The sequence below is a fragment of the Podarcis filfolensis genome, assembly GCF_964270895.1.
Source record: "Podarcis filfolensis genome assembly, chromosome: 7".
NCBI classification, from domain to species: domain Eukaryota; kingdom Metazoa; phylum Chordata; class Lepidosauria; order Squamata; family Lacertidae; genus Podarcis; species Podarcis filfolensis.
Window position 1 is genome coordinate 36,633,120 of NC_139603.1, and position 19,888 is coordinate 36,653,007.

The 19,888-nt window shown below is 40.2% G+C and overlaps 1 protein-coding gene across 4 annotated transcripts in view; it reads left to right on the forward strand.

Moving 5' to 3' along the window:
- The window catches only part of ZNF516 (zinc finger protein 516), a 114,472-nt gene that overhangs the window by 41,092 nt on the left and 53,492 nt on the right, over window positions 1-19,888 (forward strand). For all 4 annotated transcript variants that reach the window (XM_083623704.1, XM_083623706.1, XM_083623705.1 and 1 more), the window contains exon 2: window positions 5,109-7,124. In XM_083623704.1, the coding sequence (XP_083479830.1) occupies window positions 5,231-7,124 (1,894 nt within the window). In that variant the 5' untranslated portion in view covers window positions 5,109-5,230. The remainder of the gene's footprint in view (window positions 1-5,108; window positions 7,125-19,888) is intronic.

Sequence of the window (19,888 nt, forward strand, 5' to 3'; positions counted from 1 at the left end):
AATACATTGCAGTCTAGGCTGTGCTGGTGCTGCACCAGGAACCCAATAAAACATACTTTCCCAGCTGGTCTGCCAATTTGGGCCAATTTAGCACCCTCATCCAGGATTAAATCATGAACTATATATGTTTAAACCTGGATGCTTTTCTGGCATCCAGGTTTGACCTCTGCTGGGAGTTGTGAGAATGGAAAAAGCATAAATGCCTACGATTGCAAGAACATGACACGTGGTGCTTTGGCTCATGGTCAGCTGAACTAAAGATGGGTCTCATTTGGAAGTTTCAGCTGATTCAGAACGCTACTGTCTTCCAATGGTCGTAAAGAGGAAGGAAGATTTGCATCCAGTTTATTGGGAGATGTGCTGGCTCTTAGGTGCAATGCTTTTTGAACTTTGGAGTCTTAAATTGTCCAAGCCGTGCAGATATTGATGAATGTTTCTCAGGCTGGGAGGATGGTGCATAAAATTTCCTCTATGAGACAACATAAACATTGTTATTTGTTGTTATTGTTTCTTTTGTGGATTAGGTAGCTTCAGAACAGAAGAGACTTCGATACTATTTTTAATGCAGTGATTTTGTTCATTTGTATTGTAATTAATTGATATCTGATTTCAGGACAATTTAAAATGTTTTAAATTATGTGCATCCTATTTAGAACATTTTTTGATTGGGCGAGTTAAAATGTGTAATGCGCATTTCCCTCAAATTCTCCTTAAGCTACTCTTACCTGTTGCCACTCAGCTTCTCCTTAGTCTAAAGTTGCCAATAGCAACTTACATATTAGCATTCTAAAATCAAAATATCTCTGGCAAAACCTCCATACCTACTCATGTTCGCTGATTAGTTTTCTTAATCTTACCAACAATAACATGCTGTCCCCGACCTCTTTGCATTTGAGGTCAGCTTCAGCTACTAATCTTTATATTACAGGAAATGCACTATATGCTCTTAAGCAATAATATTTTTCATCTAATGATTAAATATTCTTTATTTAGATGATTTTCTACTACTTGTCTTGCTCCCATTTGATAACTTAAAAAGCTATGTTGACAAAAGAAAGAATAGCTTATTTGTGTCAATGTATGCCAGAAAACGATGGATGCATACTATGTTTGATGAGATCAGATTGTGTTTTGAAGATTTGTTCATACTGCTAACTGCAATTGGGATATGATGTTTGAGATTTGTGACTTGCTCAGAGAAACAAAGACATTAAATGAAAAGGAGAATTGTGTTTTCTCCACTTGAAAATGTGATGTGATTGTCCTTTGTCCTGCAATTATGGTAAGGCACTAATTTGGAAAGCCCTATTTCATTAGGTGGGGTGTCTGTGTGTTGAGTGTGAGAGCACATGTGTGCAAAATATGTTCACGCAGAAATAAAGGGGGTTGGTAAAGGGGTACTGTAAACGGTTTTGTCAATGCCATGTGTGACCATTCATTTCAACCTTGTGATGGTAGCATTTTTGTGTGTTCTGTTTCATTGATTTCCCCCTCCTGTACATGAAATAACTGCTAATATTGGCTGTCCTTTTATTCTTCATATTAGAGTGGAAATGTAGTTTGGACATAATGGATTATTGATTGGTCTGAGAACAGCAGAAGCCCCAAGGCCTTGTCATCAATGGTACTTACTCTCCCATTTAGAGAATGCATCACTTCATACAGCTCTTTGGGACCCAAATCTGCAGAATATAAGCTTATAATTGTTGATCTTGTAACAGCGGTTTTTAGGGCAAGGAGTGCTTCATTGTTGTTATGAGTTCCCCTCCTCTTCCCATTTGTTCAAAGAATAGCCTCTTTGTCCTGGGAGTAAGATAAGCTGGACCAGGATGTTAATGATGTATTTTAATTCATTCCTTATAGTGCTACAGTGTAGCCAATAAAATACATTTCTTTGTCCCCGGGAGGACAAACAGGACCAGTATACTGAAGCGCAAAATATGTCCTGAGTGGGGGACGGGTCTGTGTTTCTCAGAATACCCTGTAGAAGTGCACAAGAACACCCTCTTCAGATGGATCTCCTTTAGAAAATGCTAAATAAGCTGCTTTATTGGACGTATCACTGTTGTTCTTTTCTTGCTTTCTCTTATTGTAGATATTCCATGGCCAGGAGGCTGCATATGCTTAATATAGGTGCTTGTTGGTGTGCTTTGTCTCTTTTTTTGGGGTTATTGTCTTTGGTGCTGCTTCAGAACAGCTTAAATTATGTTCTCTGGAGGTTTAGAGCCCATTCAAAATATCATTAGAACAGAGAAGGGAGAGCGAGTGAGTCAGAAAATGCCATGGAAAAGGATTCTCGGAGTAAGGATGCAGGGTTAATAGCTGCAAATCGGAAAAGGATGTATCCCAAAGTGTAAAACAGGATACATTAATTAAAAAGAAAACACCTACTTCAGTAACACTGGAAACAAAAGTAACTTCAGTTTAAAGAGCACAACGCCCCTTATATATTTGTAGCATTCTCTCCTTTTCATTTTTCACTTCTACCGTTATGTTTTGACAACTTATGCTTCAGTTGTGGCTATAAGTAACAAAACCTATTTTGTTGTCCGTTTTCTAGATATGTATATTTAAACTGCCAGTATTTTTGTTCCCATGGTTTGGGGAAAAGAAAATCAAGGCAATGCCATGCTTTTTCCTATTGCCTGCATTTACTTGGAAGGACGCAGGTTGCTAGGGTTTCCTGTGAATTCAAGGATATGCTTACTATTTAAAGATAGGCACCCCTTCCCCGCCCCTGTGCATTTAGCTGCTCCAGGGTTACTGAACAGTTGTGTTCCCTTTGGAAGTAAGCAGTATAACAGTGAATTAAGTTGTCCACAATAGAAGGAAAGAAGAGTCTTTCTGCAGGATTTTTGTCAGAGCAAGGAGGTAAGGATTAGGTATTCCAAATGTGTTAAGTGTTAGAGTTTTACAGTACATCATTTTCTATTTCCCCGATAATGTGAACTGCCTTTGGTGATGAGAAAGGGGCACTGCAACAGATGGTTTGAAGTGGAATATCAAGGTCTGGGATTCAATTCTAGGGCAGCCATAGGCGCACTGGAGAGGCTGAGGACAGCCATATCAGTCGTGTAGTATAGGTCCTATTGGGTTCAGTGCAATGTATTTCTAAATAGGCATGTGAATGATCGCAGCTTCAAAAGTGCATTTCAGTTTTTTGAACTGTTCAGAGCATTCTGGGTGTTCCCCTTGTGCGGTGGGTGAGAGGATTGCTGTGCAAAATGTTAAATTCTCATATCAGAACTGAAAGTTTATTTTTTAAACTTGCTTCATTGCTTGAGCAACCCTACAGTCCCCTGTCTGAGCAGATGTTCTTTCAAGGCCGAGGGTGCATGGCTAAGCTGCTGTTGAAATAATGAAAGCTTAGGTTCTTCACATGTTTATATATGAGAATATATTTAAGTAAGTGAAACATAATGGGTGTAGTCACCGTTTCTTTTAACAAAACGCATGCTTAAGTGTTGATGATGTAAAGGAGTGGGTGTGGTGAGCTGTGGTTGCTAGGTCAACTTTTTAAAGGCAAAGCTAAATTTATTCCATATTCTGAAGAAAAGGAGATTGCCACCAATAAGATATGCTGTACGTATAAACCAGAACAACCAGAACTCGATCTAGTTCAACAACTGGGAAAACATTCTGCTTTGGATAACTTGCTGCAGTAGATTAGTTATCGCTACTGAATGGAGCAGTAGTTTTTGTCCACTGCTATTCAGCATTGCGTAGAACTGGGCAATGTAGGAAGAGATATTCATGAGACCATCTTAATAATGGAGTCTTTACTAGCAGTGGAATATGGTCAAAATTTGCAAGTGGTATTCTTTGAGTCTGATTTCAGAATTAGGTGCAGGTTTGACGAAGCCCAAACACCATGCAGAAAACATTTATGGTGTTTCTAAATGGGGTCCAGGATGGACATTAGTATTGGGTCCTGATTGGATTTGAAGACTCTGTCACCTGTCGAAGGATGCAAGGTGCTAGTGCCAGCCCTGGCTGATCATAAATTCTCTCTCTTCCTGGATACTTGACCAAGCTTGAAATCTTTTGGATGCATTGCACTGTTCACACTTTCATGTTAATAACTTGGTGACTGTAATATAATAGAACAGGATGTCTCTTCACCAGCAAAGAGAAGGGCTCATTTCTTCTTAAAAAGCACAACAGAATGTCAAGATATCCTTACAAAACTTTGCTTTACATGATTATATTTATGGTCAGAAGGTAGTAGAAGTATCCTTGTCATCCTATGCAATGGGACTTAAGCAGCCAAAGTGTGTGTAGGCCTCCAGTCTGTATGAGCACTGCAGAAGTTAAGGCATCTCTACCCTTCAATAACTTTTACAGAAAATACAAAATTTTGCTCCCGTTGAATTCAGTTTAAAATAACTAATGTAGAAGGATTTCAGCTTAAAACAGTTTAACCCTGTTTTGTTGAATGCTCCATGGATCCTTCTTGGTATTAGTAAGGATTTCCAAGTCTACATTAACATTTGCCTGAATAAGGTATTACTGTTACTGTTAATTTTAATTGGCCTGTATAAAAATCTTATTGAATTGCATTGTTGCTTTAACAAAAATTTGATGTACTCTTTGCTGTCTCCATTCAGCAGCTATGTTTAAGTTACCATCAACAGGGATAGAGTGCTGCACTCTACAAAAACCCTTTATCTCTAGGCAAACAAACGTTTGGCTGTTTTTCATTAAATTATACATGTCCATAAAGCCACAGACTTAAAATATTACAGCTCCTTCGAGAAAGGGCTTATTCACTCGAAATTATGTACACACACACTTTTGTTTGGGCTAAAAAGAAAAAGTACTTTTTTTGTACTTATATTCTTATTTTAGTAAACATACAGACACATACTCTATTTGCCCGTGTCTGCAATTACTATGGAAGTATGCTTATGTAAATCCTCTACTGAACATTCAGTTTGTGAATGACAATATTCAATGCAAAGTCAGACTTTCTGCAGCCTGGTGAAAAAGTAACGTTTTGGTGAAGATGGCAAGAAAATATTAAAAGGGGGCTATTACAAAGGGAGCAAAAGGAAATGAAATGCTTTGCATTTAGTAATGCCGTGTCCTGTTTTCTGTTTTGGTTCCAGGTCCTGCTTGGTATTTGACTCAAGAAACGCCAATGAATGTTTGTATCCCAAATGCTTTCAAGCAGCTGGAAGAAAACCCAGATATGAGAATGAAGAGATAAAGGTTCCATCAGCAGGAATGCATGATTGAAAAAGCAACCCAGTTTCCCAGCCCGGAACAGGGTTCTGCCCTTTTGACCGATGCTTCTGCGGTGCAGATGGATTGTAGCATAAGCGCAAACATGGAATTACGAAGAGCCTCCAGTCCTCACAAGATGAACAAGAGTGATATGAATGCAAACAAGTCTGTGCTGCACAGCTGCTGCATCTGTGGCAAAAGTTTTCCTTTCCAGAGCTCACTCTCGCAGCACATGAGGAAGCACACAGGGGAGAAGCCATACAAGTGTCCTTATTGTGACCACAGAGCTTCCCAAAAGGGCAACTTGAAGATTCACATCCGGAGTCACAGGACAGGCACTATTAGTCAGGGGAATGAAGTGGAGATGGGAGGAGAAGCACAGCTCAGTGAGATGAGAGTATCCGAAGGCCTTGATGGTTGCACTAGCCCTACCAAAAGCACCTCTGCCTGCAACAAGATATTGAACGGAGCAACTCCCAAAGAAGAAGGCAAGATCTTGCTCAGGAGCAGCAGGAAGGAGTCCTCAGAAGAAGCACCAGTTGGAGAAGATGTTAAGTTATGTACTTTTCCATGTACCTTCTGTAAAAACAAGTTTGAAGGTAAGAAAGAATTGGAGCAGCACATACACCAGGTCCACAAACCTTTCAAATGCAGGCTGTGCAACTACATGACATTAAGAGAGGAGACTCTGCTAAACCACATAGAAAGAGACCACATCACCACTCAGATTCCAAACGGGGAAACGTACAATGCCGAGAACTGCAAGGCTGAGTCGAGTGCAGGAGAGTTTCCTTGCGAAGTGTGTGGGCAGGCTTTTAGTCAAACCTGGTTCCTCAAAGCTCACATGAAAAAGCATAGAGGTTCGTTTGACCACGGATGCCACATCTGTGGCAGGAAATTTAAAGAGCCCTGGTTTCTCAAAAACCACATGAAATCCCATGGCCCAAAATCTGGGAGCAAAAACAAGCCAAAAAACGATTCGGAGCCTATAGCCACTATTAATGATGTCGTTCAAGAAGAGATGATTGTGACTGGTTTGTCCCTGTATGAAATTTGTACAAAGTGTGGAAACCTGTTTACAAATATGGAAAGCCTAAAAGCACACAATTCTGTACATTGCAAGTCTCAAGGAGCCCGCAGTGAACATAGAGTTGATAGGCTAGTTGACGGGGACCCCCCTGTTGCAAAGCAGTTTTTCTTCCAGTATCTGAAACTAAGGCCATCTGTAGGGACTGATGGCACTCCAAGGGGCCATTCAGGAAAAAGAGTAGCTGAGCTGGATCCAGTCAACAGTTACCAGGCCTGGCATCTGGCTACCAAAGGAAAAGTTGCAGAGCCTTCTGAGTACGTAAAGTATTTAGGATGGGACGAAGTCCTGGCGGATGCTGACGTCACTTACGACAGGGACAAAAGGGAATATATTCTCGTCAGCCAAGAGAAGCGCAAACAAGAGCAGGACTCCTCCAGCTCGTCCAGCAATCCGAAAAAGAAGAATTGTACTAGTGGGCGTTCGGAAAAAAGCAGCCATGTGCAGTCGGGAGACAGCTGCATGCTTAGCCAAGAAGACCTGGAATATAGGCCGTCCTCGCGCCAGAGCAGAAGGGTGTCTCAGAACAAGTCCACAGAGTGCTTTGAGTGTGGCAAGATCTTCCGCACTTATCACCAAATGGTACTTCATTCCCGGGTGCACAGGAAAGACCGCAGAAGCTGCAGTGAAGGGGTGGCGGCCGCTCAGCAAGATCGGTATAGATCAAATAGCGAGGATGGCGACTCTGGGTCTGCCAGTGGACCGAGCACACCAAGTTCTGCTTCTGGCCCAGATGATTCAGTCACCTCTGGAGTGGGTGAGGAGGGGCCCGAGGATAGTTCAGAGGAAGGAACGCAAGAGCCACCCCCACGTAAGTGTCTGCATTTTTTTTTAACAACTTCCTTTCCCCATTTTGTTATTTTGCTTCCTTTCTTGCGATGCTAGAAAAGCTGATACTTGAGCTTTTCAAGTACCTTTGACAGGTAAAGTAGGAAACTTTGAGTATCCCTCGGAGTTGTTGCTGGACCGCAACTCATAGAATCATAGAATTGTAGAGTCAGAAGGTACACCAACGTCATTTAACTAATCTCAGGAATCTCAGCTAAAGCATCCATGAAAGACAGCCACCCATATCATATCATCCCTTCCCTTTGGCCATGCTGGCTGGGGCTGATGGAAGTTCTATCCAGATTAAATTAGTTGAACCTAGGTCCTGTTGAAATGTGGAAACATTGTGGAATGTTATTCATGATTAATGTAAGCTACATTTGATTTAGGTGTGCCTAACTTAGTCTGATCCTGCCAACCTAGCAGTTCCTGCCAACCTAGCAGTTCGAAAGCACCTCAAAGTGCAAGTAGATAAATAGGTACTGTTCTGGTGGGAAGGTAAACGGCGTTTACGTGTGCTGCTCTGGTTCGCCAGAAGCTGTATGCCGGCTCCCTTGGCCAATAAAGCGAGATGAGCACCGCAACCCCAGAGTCGGCCACGACTGGACCTAATGGTCAGGGGTCCCTTACCTTTACCTTTAACTTAGTCTGAATCCAACCTTCAATGCCTTTAAATGGTCGCCTTCAAATTCAACAAACATACCCACAGAGAGCAGTGTTGCAACCACTTGCATTCGGTGTGATTCCAAGCTATTGGGGAACATGCACAAGTCATCCATAAATTAAAAAACAAAGAAGGCCATTTCAGTAGATCTTTCCCACCAGATGAGCACAGTCCCTCTCAGTGAGATGTGAATTGGGTGAGAAAGACCTGTCTAACTGGCCCCACCCACATAGCTACTTATCCTGCCTGGTGCATTGAACTGCACCAGCACTGCTGTGTGTGTCTCTGAAAAGGACCTTGTATATGATTAAACATGCCAAGGTTCCTGATTTGGAATAATTATTATTCTTGAATCCTCAACTTAACATGGGGTGGTTTCCAACCATAGGGAACGGCAAGTAGCTGGAATGGGGGCATGCTGATCCTTCTCTCATTTGCAGTTTAGCTTCTGCATCTGGCTTGCAAATCCATGATTTGAAGCCACTATCTAGTAGCTACTTTGACTGTGCTAAGAAACCATGGCATTAATTCTTGCCCGGAGAATTAGTCATATGTAAATCTTACACAGGAAATTGTAGCATGCCTTTGTTGAATTTGCCTGGTTTTTATTTTTTTGATGGACTAAATGGACATGATGGCAGCAACCCTGAGTTGTTTCCTTTAAAAAAATAAATAAAGAGTAGTTAAAATATAGAAAAGGGAGGTGGGAATATGTGTCCATGATTCCATTTTAGAGCACCCCTTTAATAGGCATTCAACACTGCTATCATTATACCAAATGGGTTGTGCTGTCGCAATGTATCATTAGCTTCTTAGAAGTGTTGGTTTGAATCCAGTTTCATTTATGTCAAAAGATTTAGGAAGCATATTTAGGATGCCAGTTGCATCTGAACGATATCATGGTCTTTGTTATCAGTTAATGTGTATCACCACATACAGGATATCTTGTTCCCATTTATGCAATACTCTTCTTGATTCAATAATTGGTGGCAGTCCTGTTTTGCTGATGTAACCTAAAGCACTCAGATTGCCTAACAATTATCAATGAGAGAAGTGTGCATTCTTCTCTCTCTCTCTCTCTCTCTCTCTCTCTCTCTCTCTCGGTACTGTGCCTTCAAAAGTTGTTTGAAAAACTTGAAAGGATGTAATTAATCTCTCTGGATTACTGCAGTCCTCAGAGTCTGATTCTGGTTAAATGGAACAAGTTATTCTCCAAATAGAAGCAATGTAAATATTTAAGGAAACACTACTGTGACTGCTTTTGTACAATGTTGTTTTATTATTTTGCATTGTTGATTTCTCTTTGTTTATAAGGCTCTCTTGGATTCTAAGAGAAGAGAATTTCTTTCCTACAAGTTGTTTATATTTTTGTTTTTGGTTAAACAGTGCTTTCCTACTGACATTTTTGTCCCCTGAGAGTTGGCTGATTGGAGTTTTGAGAGTTTTAGCCTGCTGTTAGGAGCTTCGTTGTGGTAGTAATCAGCACAGTTCAGAATGAAATTTATATAACACTGACTGTCGCTATATTGAAGAGCAATTCACACATTGGCCTGGTTCACATGCCAAATTAAACCTTAATTATAAACGAACTGTGCTTTAATGTGAATGAACAGCATGCTAGTGCATGCTGCCAAAATGTTCTACTCCTCGCCAGAGTCTGGCTTGTCACGATATTCGGAAACTTGTCCTACTGTTTTGTTTCTCTCCAAAGCGAGCCACAAGTGATAACCAAGGTTTGTGCTTGTGGTTTGTTGGAGAAAGCAAAGCACGAGCTGTATTCATGTGCCACAACAAGCCAGACCCTGGTTTGTCATCCAGCAGGGGGGTGGTAGCAGGAAGAAGAGAGGAGCAGAGTAAGAACTTTTCAATGGTACGCACCAGCATGCTGCTTGTGTACAGTAAACCATGGCTTGCTTTTAAAACTAAGGTTAATAAAGAACAGAAATCAATCAGAACCCTTGAGGAGTGCACATGTATCATGCACCATTTGCAGACATGTGTTTGTCACATGTGTGTACCTTAAATTGTATCTGTGAAATCTTATATTCCTTTAAATTAATTGAAGTAGGTCTGCTCTTCCATGTTGGCTGATGTTGGATAGAATCCACAGGTTATAGAATGATTAAAACACTAAAAACAGCAGTAGAAGGTTTCTGAACTGTAGCAACATTGGTGTTGCCTGACGTGCCTCATGCTGTTTGCATAAGCTCATATTTACTAGCATCAGCAATTAAGGGTATGATGTATTTATGCTAAAATTAGTTGTTAAACTAACCTGTTCTACCAAGCTAAATGAATGTAACTACGAAAGGCATTACCTTATATAAGCCTTTCTGTCACAATCATAGATCATTTTAAGAACCAGTTCTTATGAAAAAGCAATCACCAATGAGCAAAATAGATTCCCCTCCTTCCCTCTTTCTTTTAAATGTAGGGCTTCACTTCACAAATGAATTAGCTGGAATTCAGTGAAGTATAGTGGGTTCATTGGTTTGTCAGCCAGACTGTGTGTTGCCAAAGTGTTTTAAGGGCAAAACAGAGGATAAAATGCTGCTGTTATAGAGTGGAGAGAACCTCTGAAGTACACGGATTGATAATTTATTCAGTTTAGCCCAATGTGTTTTGATTATAGTCTTTGTTAGGGGCACACTCATGTTTTGCATGTTGCCAGGTGATAGAGAAATCACTCCACAGCACGCAGAAAACTCAGAAGCCCTATGCCCATATTACTTGTGTGTAGACCAGCAGCCTTTTAAGTAAGGACTCAGCTAGGTAAAGGTAAAGGGACCCCTGACCATTAGGTCCAGTCGTGGCTGACTCTGGAGTTGCGGCACTCATCTCGCTTTATTGGCCGAGGGAGCCGGCGTACAGCTTCCAGGTCATGTGGCCAGCATGACTAAGCCACTTCTGGTGAACCAGAGCAGCACACGGAAACACCGTTTACCTTCCCGCCGGAGCGATACCTATTTATCTACTTCCACTTTGATGTGCTTTCGAACTGCTAGGAGCAGGGACCAAGCAACGGGAGCTCACCCCGTTGTGGGGATTCGAACTGCCGACCTTCTGATCATCAAGTCCTAGGCTCTGTGGTTTAACCCACAGCGCTACCCGCATCCCTTCAAGGACTCAGCTATACAGCTGCAAATAAAACGTTTTAAGTGTGCTTTAAGTGCAGTATACAATGTGACACTAGATGGCAATGGTGAGCCTTATGGAAAATTCAATGTATTTTTAAAAATGCTTTTTAAAAAGCATTTTCAGAACATTTTTTATATGTGTGTAGATTCCACCTAAGTTGTGAGCTGAGGCACGCTTTGAGCCCTCACCTTCAGCATAGCACCTGCTTCTTGCAGCCACCGCATGCTGCACACAGTTATATGTAAAGAGAATTGACAAGCAAGCTCCTGCAAAAGTTTTTGCAAGATTGGGACACCTGTATTACCACGTGTCTCTTCATTTGAGCAGGAACTTGCATGCTGAGGTTCCTACATAGAATCGCGAACAGCATCTGTGTTTTACATGAAGCAAACACAATGTCAGAGGCAGGGCTAAAATTACGGCCCCATTCCCTACTCATTGCATTGTTGCCTTACACGTGAGCTACATGTGCTACAGGCTAGTGTGTTGTTTTATTTTACAGTACCGCAAATTAAGATTGTAATTAAATGCATTGGTATGAATCTCCTATATATTTTGGAAAGCTGTTTGTCCGTTCCCTTAAGATATCTTGATGAAATTTTGCATGATGGTTCCTGAGATCAGCAAGCACATCTTTATTCTAAATTTGGAGACAGTTGGATATCTTTTTGAATGAAGATGGTGTGCTGTACTTTTCAAAACTGCACTGATTTTTTTGGTTTCTTAGAATTTCTGAGCAACTCCGAGTATGAGGCTGCTAGTAAACTCTTAATTACGTGCACCTCATACTCTTTCTTGCTCCTTCATTGCCTTTGCCATTTCTGTTTCATCTTAACCAAACAGTTCCACCAAAGTCTTTTTTTTATTTGCTCATATTTAATTTTATCATAAGGCTTTGTGGTGTGAAACCTGCTGTTGAGGTTTCCTCGTTAACGAACAAGCAAGTGTTTCTAGCTGTTGACCTTTTCACAGCGAAAGGAAAACTCATTTTGTAATTAGAGATGCAATAAGTTGAATCTGTACACCTGACATTTCTAGAAAAATCTTTAAAATGTAGTTTGGAACAATCTTTAGTGGTCGTAAAGTGGTCTTTAAGTGTTGTTTTAGTCAGAATTGTTGAATTTTATTTGCCCTCCTCTCCAACCTGAGCTGTAGTTCACTGTGAGTTCATTGACTCCTTCTGTGTGAAGGTAACACTTGGGTATATTATGCCAGGGATATTTTTTTTTCTTATGCTCTTACGGTTTTGCCGAGGTTCCACTTGTGGGTTTCCCACATGTGTCTGGGTGGCCACGGTGAGAACATTAGCCTGACCCAACAGGCTTGTATGGATGATGGTGCATGTATGCCATTTTGCCACCATTTTTTTTAAAAAAAACAACATTTTGCTAGTAATTTTAATAAACACAATACAAACAATTCCATACATTTAAATGAGTCCCAGAGAGAAAGAAAGAAAGCAGAAGGAAAGAGAGGCAAAAACTATATATTGCATCACAGTCAATTTTGGTTTTATGAAGGGATCATGACACCTTCTATATTAATTTTAGTATACTTCAAAGTTATAACAACCAGATATTAAAACAGAAATGTTAGGGAATGGAAGAAGTCAGGAATGGTCCCTATTCCTGCAAAAGCTGATGGCTGAGACCTTTCATGCTCTTTCTTGTTTGTATAATAAGTAAAAACAGACCATGTTCTGAAGAAGGTGTCCTTTTTTACCTTGTCAGTGCTCAATTCTGAGCCTTTGTAGTAACTTTCTCTCACCATTTTTGTACTCTTTGGTTGTATGTGTCTTAAGTCCTGGGCTTCAAAGTACATCCATTGTTCTTCCCATGGAGCTGTGGTCCATATCTCCTTGACTCCCTGGCGTAATGTGAATACTGTATAGGATTGATCTGCCTGCCTATTGAGATTTAGCACCACTTGACTGCATTTTAGGGACCTGTTTGCTTTTTTGTAGTGGGGTTGGGATTGGGTCCAGGACAAAGCCAGAGAAGTAAAGCTTGAGTTACTGGGAACGCAATCTGTTTAAACGACTACCAGCACAAGTAGTTAAATTCAGAGTCACTGGGAGACATGCCTAGGTTTCAATTCAGCTTGTATTTCCCTCAGGTTGGCATTTGCCTTTAGGGCTTAATTATGTAGGTAGCACATGATTACTCAAGTTAGTCAAAATGTGCTAACTCAGGTGTGTTAACATGTTGAAGTAGATATGCTGACTCTAATCCAAAGTTTCATGTCAGTGCCAGATCAGTGCAAGCTAGTGGAACTGCATGAGTAGAGTTGTCTTGCATGTTGAAATCAATGGAAAAATCATTACTTAATTTGGGACTTGCAGGTTTGCATGTGAGCGCCTTCATCCATATGGGGCTCTTTAGTTGACACCATAGAAGTGTCTTATTCTCTTGAGTCCTGTTGCAACTCTGGACTCATCTGGAAGCAGCCTTTTGATGCTGTTATTCATAGATCATGTATAATTGAGAAGAGGAGTCTCTCTCTCTCTCTCTCTCTCTCTCTCTCTCTCACACACACACACACACACCCCTTCCATTCATTTGTGGTTGTCTAGTTTATCATTTTTGGAGATGATGGGAAATGCTTTATTTGGTGGCTGCTATAAATAATGGACTTTTAGGAATTACATACTGTTACATATTATTTATATCTTCTATAACTCCATAATTTTAGTTTTAGAGTGTTGCTGGCCAAGGCACAACTCATAATTCTTATTTCACAGCTTTGTAGGTTTGTTTAAAAATACAGTTGAGTTTTCTGTCCAGGACTGGAATACGTCTCCCCACCACGTATTTGTGGGCATACAAGTCTGGAATAAATCTTCAAAATATTTAGGAACTGACGTATCCAGCTGCCTGCAATTTTTCTATATAAAAGCACACACACACACATTTCAATGTGTGTTATATATATATCGTGAGTTTTCTTCTAACTATCTGCACTCTCATCCATTCAGCCCTAACTATGGTTTGCCTTTGTTTTAGTATGTGCACTGGGTCATCTTGTGCTTTTTCGCTTCATTTCTCAGTAGATTATCTATAACAACAAAATGAAATATAGGTTGCTATACAGTATACTGAATTCTGAACATTTTAGTGTTAGGGGGCTTTGTAAGACGCTCTGAAGATTGTGCAGATTTGTGGCATCTAATTGTTGTTGTTGTTTAGTCATTTAGTCATGTCCGACTCTTCGTGACCCCATGGACCAGAGCACACCAGGCCCTCCTGTCTTCCACTGCCTCCCTCAGTTTGGTCAAACTCATGTTGGTAGCTTCGAGAACACTGTCCAACCATCTCGTCCTCTGTCGTCCCCTTCTCCTTGTGCCCTCCATCTTTCCCAACATCAGGGTCTTTTCCAGGGAGTCTTCTCATCTCATGAGATGGCCAAAGTATTGGAGCCTCAGCTTCAGGATCTGTCCTTTCAGTTAGCACTCAGGGCTGATTTCCTTAAGAATGGATAGGCATCTAATTAAACATATGCAATTTCCCCCTGTACCATCTGACGTATTCCCAGATACTATAATTGTAATATGTTGCTTTTGATGGAGTACATTTATTGTGTACTGTATTGTTTTCTATTGAAGTGACTTATTGTACACTGCCTTGGCGTTATTTTAATGAGAGGTGATAAATAAATATTGTAAATAAATAAATTTACATATGTATTTTCAGGCTGACAGAGATATGATTTGTCTATTGTTAGGATTTGAAAAGTTCCATTTCTAATGCAGCCCTGCATTACTGCTATTTTGAATGATGCTAAGACTCAGGGATCACTGACACACATAGAGCATGCAAGCAATAAAAATCTTATGAGTCTCCCATGAAAATGTATGGAATTTAAGCACTCCTAAATTCTGTGGATTATGCTTAGGGTTTTAGTTAATTCAGAAGGGTACAGGAATCACCACACAACACAACTACTCTCTGTAGCCACGCTGATCCCCCTCCCAGCCCCCAAGAAGTCTGTCTTGTTAAAGAAACAAATAATAAGACTATATTGGGTTTTTCCTTACAGCTACAGTGGGGCTACCTCAGCAGATGCTAACAGCTGTTGCTCTGTTTTGTTTTGTTTTTTACTGACCTTGGTTGTCTTTTTCTCTCCCCCTCTTACTGCATTCAATCTCAACTAAAAATGCCTTATAGGAGCCATTAATCACTTAAATCACACACACACAAAAACATTCAGCGAGAAAGAGTTCATTTTTATCTTATCCTTACCAAAGCATTTTTAGTGGGAAGAACTAAAAGGACCTTGAAAATATATGCATGTATATAATGTTTCTTTGGATTTCCTGTACAGGTGGTGTAGGAAACCACACAGAAATATCAGCAAGACTGATACAGAAGTAGACTGAATTATGGGACAGCACCAATATTTTGTTCTCTTTCATATAAGCTCCATCCAGGTGGGTCCATCCACAGCCATACACCACCGTTGCTGCTTCTGCATCCCTCCACACATTGGTTGAACTTTGGCAACCTGTAGGCTCTTGCATGTAGGTTCTTTGTGTGATTTTAACCCCTGAAACATCAGGGTTGTGTAGGGAACATACACAAGTAGGAATGTTTCTCCTTGATGCAGAAGTTCAATTGCCAACTAGATATGGGAAGAGCTATAGCTCAGTTGCTCCAGAAGTCACTTAAAAAGGAGAGGTTTAGGGAAACACAATATAGATGTGCTCAGTGGAAGACCAATGGCCACATTCTGGTCAAAATGTTGAAAATGCAGTCTCAGATTGTGGACGATATTTAAAGTCAAATGTCCAAAATTCAGGATCAGATTTTGACAACTGATCCGCAATTTCTGACAGAGCCACAAGTAATGAATTTGCCTGTGCAAGCATTTCTGTTGTGATTGACAGCTGGCTGCCAAACAGCTGTGAGGCAGAAGAAAATACCTGCAACAGTCATGATTTTCCTTTTATTCTTTTCCCTTTGTCTCCCCACTCTTACATCACAATTTGGGATTATCCTTTTGGTTGCATCTTTGATACAATTTTCATTTTTGCATGCCTCCTCAGTTGGTGGAGGTGTGTTTGTGTTTGAGGATTGCCAGATGAAAAAAAAGATGAATGCTTTTGCTCTTGCACAGCAAGGCTTTAAATGGAGTATTGTGCGAGAGAGGATTTGGTGTCAAAATCTTGCAAGATTTCAGACAAAGTAGAAAAGAGAAGTCTGGTTTCTGCCCGAAGAATGGTTAGCTGGGGGCAGGCAGGCGGTTCAACACATGCACCCTTCACTTGGACCTACTGGTCTTTGGTAGGTCACTTTTCCTGAGGGCCGAGAGGGATTTTCTTTTTTTAAAAAAAAAAATGTTTGCCCTGATTGGCAAGTGGACAGGTATGTTTGGTTTACATGTTTTGTCGTTGTTGTTTCGCATTCCCTGGGGTACCCTTTTTAATTAGAAAACTCGCTGAGTGTTGGTTGTTTTTGTAATAGCTGCGTACAGTTTGGTTTCCTCAAAGTCAATGGCAGCCTTACAGTGTCTGAAAACACAGCACATGTTAATTGAATAATGGATTTAATGTCAAATTTCAAATACCAGTCCTGAAACTCAGTTTTTAGCATTTGAATTTCAATTCCAGCCATCCTAATCTATCTGAGCCATGGAAATGCCTTGGCTGATTCCATGTAGATTTTAAATGATCCTTACATTTCACTCCTTTGGATGCATAGGAATAATATTAAAATAGCACATGATTGTTGCCATGCAATTTCACGAGAAAAAGATCCTAAGGCTTATGAGTGACTACCACAGTAGGGAGCAAAGATGCCCTCTCTTAATTACCCAAATTAATTTGGAACACATTAGCAGGATTAGTCTTCAAAGACTCTCACATTGTACAAAGGCCACATGACTCAAATATGAGGAATGAGGTAAGGCAGAGGTGTAGGCCTAGTGCTTAGCATTCAGACATCAAAATAATTACTCCGCATTTAGCATGAGCTGAAACCAAGGGTATTGCAATTTGAACAGTATTTTCCCCTACTTAAACTACTGAAAGCTCACTTTACATTTCAGTTTAATTTTAATTCTTCAAATACTGTTTGAATAGATGTGCTGGAAGGGTATGGAGATGCATGGGATTTGACTGTTTCCTCTGATTGTAGATGAAAAGCTCTTACTGTGCTTCCATTTATTCACACTCCCGTTACGTCAGCCCATTAGGGTATTGATGCATTATTTATCATTGTAATCATGGTTAGGACAGGACAAGCGTGTTGAAGGTCTGAGTAAAAATGGGTCAGGCCCACACTGTTGCCAAGGATGGGGAAAGGTGTAGGTAACTACAGCAGAATATGTTACATAGCAGAGAAACTTGACTCTCGCCATTCTGTCTTTCAGGGTTGATACACACAAAATCCTTTCCGCCCTCTGCCATCCTTTCCCACCACAAACACGCATACACCCCCACACACTATAAAGGTAAAAGACACCTGCAAAGGTGCATTAGCTCATACAGTCGTACTTCAGCTCCTAAATGCCTTGGGAGTTGAATGTTCCGGCTCGTGAACAATCGAAAACCGGAAGAGAGTGTTCTGATTTTTTAACGTTCTTTCGGAAGCCGAACGTCCAACAGGGCTTCCGCAGCTTCTGATTGGCTGCAGGAGCTTCCTGCAGCCAATCAGGAGCTGTGCTTTGGTTCCTGAACGTTTCAGAAGTCGAATGGACTTCCGGAACGGATTCAGTTCGGCTTCCGAGGTACGACTGTATAGAAAAAGCCCTACTCAGTTTTTGCATCACGCTTTTCATAAGCTAGTCAGTTTGAGAAAAATCTCTTTAACTCTGGATGGTTTCATTTTATTTTAAGCTTTTGTGATTTTTTGGTTAAAATTTTAAGAGCATAGTAGGAAAAAAAATCTGGATACACTGTTCAAAATTAATATTTCTTCTAGTAATTTTGTGCGTGGCGAGGAAACAAGGCTGCCATTTTTTACAAGTGTTCTGGAATATTTGTGGACTGTTGCAGGTGCATGATCTAGCAGTGGTCTGTGAATGATTGACAGGGTATTTGTATGGAACATAATCTATGATAGCTGTGCAGCTGTAGTTTTACAAATACCTAAAAAAAGATAAAAATATTATTTACATTTTTTCTTGCTAGATTTTATTTTTGCATCCCTTTACTTAATGATTTCTCTACTGATGCTGACCAACATTTTTAGAACTTTTCCTTGTCTGTTAAGTTTTGAGCTTAGCCACAACACAGAAGCCACTTCCAGAACTATAGTGGAATGTAGTGCCAGCTTAGTGCTCATTACTGTATTATTCGCTTCAAAAGAAAAATCATTTTGCAAATGATATGGGAATGAGTGTAAACTTGCCCTGCATGCCACTATAGCTTTTACATTGTGAGAAAACTCAATTATAATGTGGAATTAACAGGGGAACTTTGTGAAAATGGAATAAGCTGCCATGTGAAGGCAGCCAAAGTTGCATCTCAACTCATGTTTAAAACGAATGAGGACCAGACTTTGGCTTGATATTCTGGTTTGTTAAGTAACTCTAAGCGGCACAGGCCTACATAAATTATACCTACTCAGTTCCACTCCACTGGCTTAGGAGACCTGTTGGGAATGGCCAATAAATAAAGGCTTCTCTCTGTCATTGGCTGAACAAGCTCCAGCTGCCTCAAAGGACCTAGAGGAACCTGGAGCTGTGGTAGGCAATGGCCATTGGCCAACACAAGGAGAGGCCATAGAAGATGGCAGGAAACGCCACTGAGTAATCTTGTCACCATGTGGACACCATATTATTTCTTTTCCTGATTCTACACTGGAATATGAATATAATTTTATCATTCAACTCTTTTGTGAACTACTTTGACAGCCTTTTGAAGCTACGAAGGAGGATATCAGTTTTCTAAATATGTAAGTAACGGTAACTGTGGTTAGTTCTTGTCATGTGTGAAGGAGAAGAAGCAGTGTGCAAGCCCCAAGGCTCATCACGCAAGTTCATTTTTGCAATCACAAAGCTTGCTTTGACATTACTTCTGAATCTGGCCAAAAACACTTGGCTACCAGAAATTGAAAACTGGCATTATTTTGTGTAAAGCCATGATTTTCTTATCACATTAGGGTTGGGCTCTGTAATAAAAGGTTTAGGAGATATGTTTTTTTTTTAATGTTCAACAGATAATGTTTAATTTGTCATTAAAGAATATTGCAGTTCAGTTGGCTTTCTTTTGTCCACTCAGTTGTACCTTTCAAAAATCCCACTGAAGATGCTCAGTCTGCCAAATTCATTCTAGAGTATAATGTCCTTTGAGATTAATTCTGTACACAAAATATGTTTGCTAAGTATTTATTTGGTCACAGTCCAGCTTTTAGTGTTTCTGAGACTTCCAAGTGGAAGAGGAAATGGAGTGGTATTGTGGATATATATGCTGTTGGCACATTTAATGAAAGTTATGTTTTACCTATAAATAAGCAAGTGTTTTTATTCTTAAATATAATAAAATTCGGTCATTACTAATCCTATATGGATTTCACGGGATCAGGAGACCTCTCAAGTTATCTACTCTGGCCTTAATGATAAAATATTGGAAGAAGCAACACTGAAAAAAATCCTCTGTAACAAGTAAACATATTCCTTTAACATTGGAAATAAAATTTCTATAACCATTAATAATGGCATACCTAATAACAGTTTAATAATGTGGATACAGCCAAAAAGCTGGCAATTGTTGCAGGCAGGCAAGGTAACTAATCCTAGAAATCATACATATGGACAAATTAGATTTATGATTATGGTTGAAGTCACAGGGTGGGGTTGCAAAATCAAGCTGAGCATCTGCCATTGTATGAATACTATGAAAAACCTGGCCTATAACCTCGGCAGACCAAAGTTTTTGAATTCAAACTGGCACAGAGCCAGATATGCACCTTTGCCTTAAAAATGACATGTGGGAAGAATTACTCAAT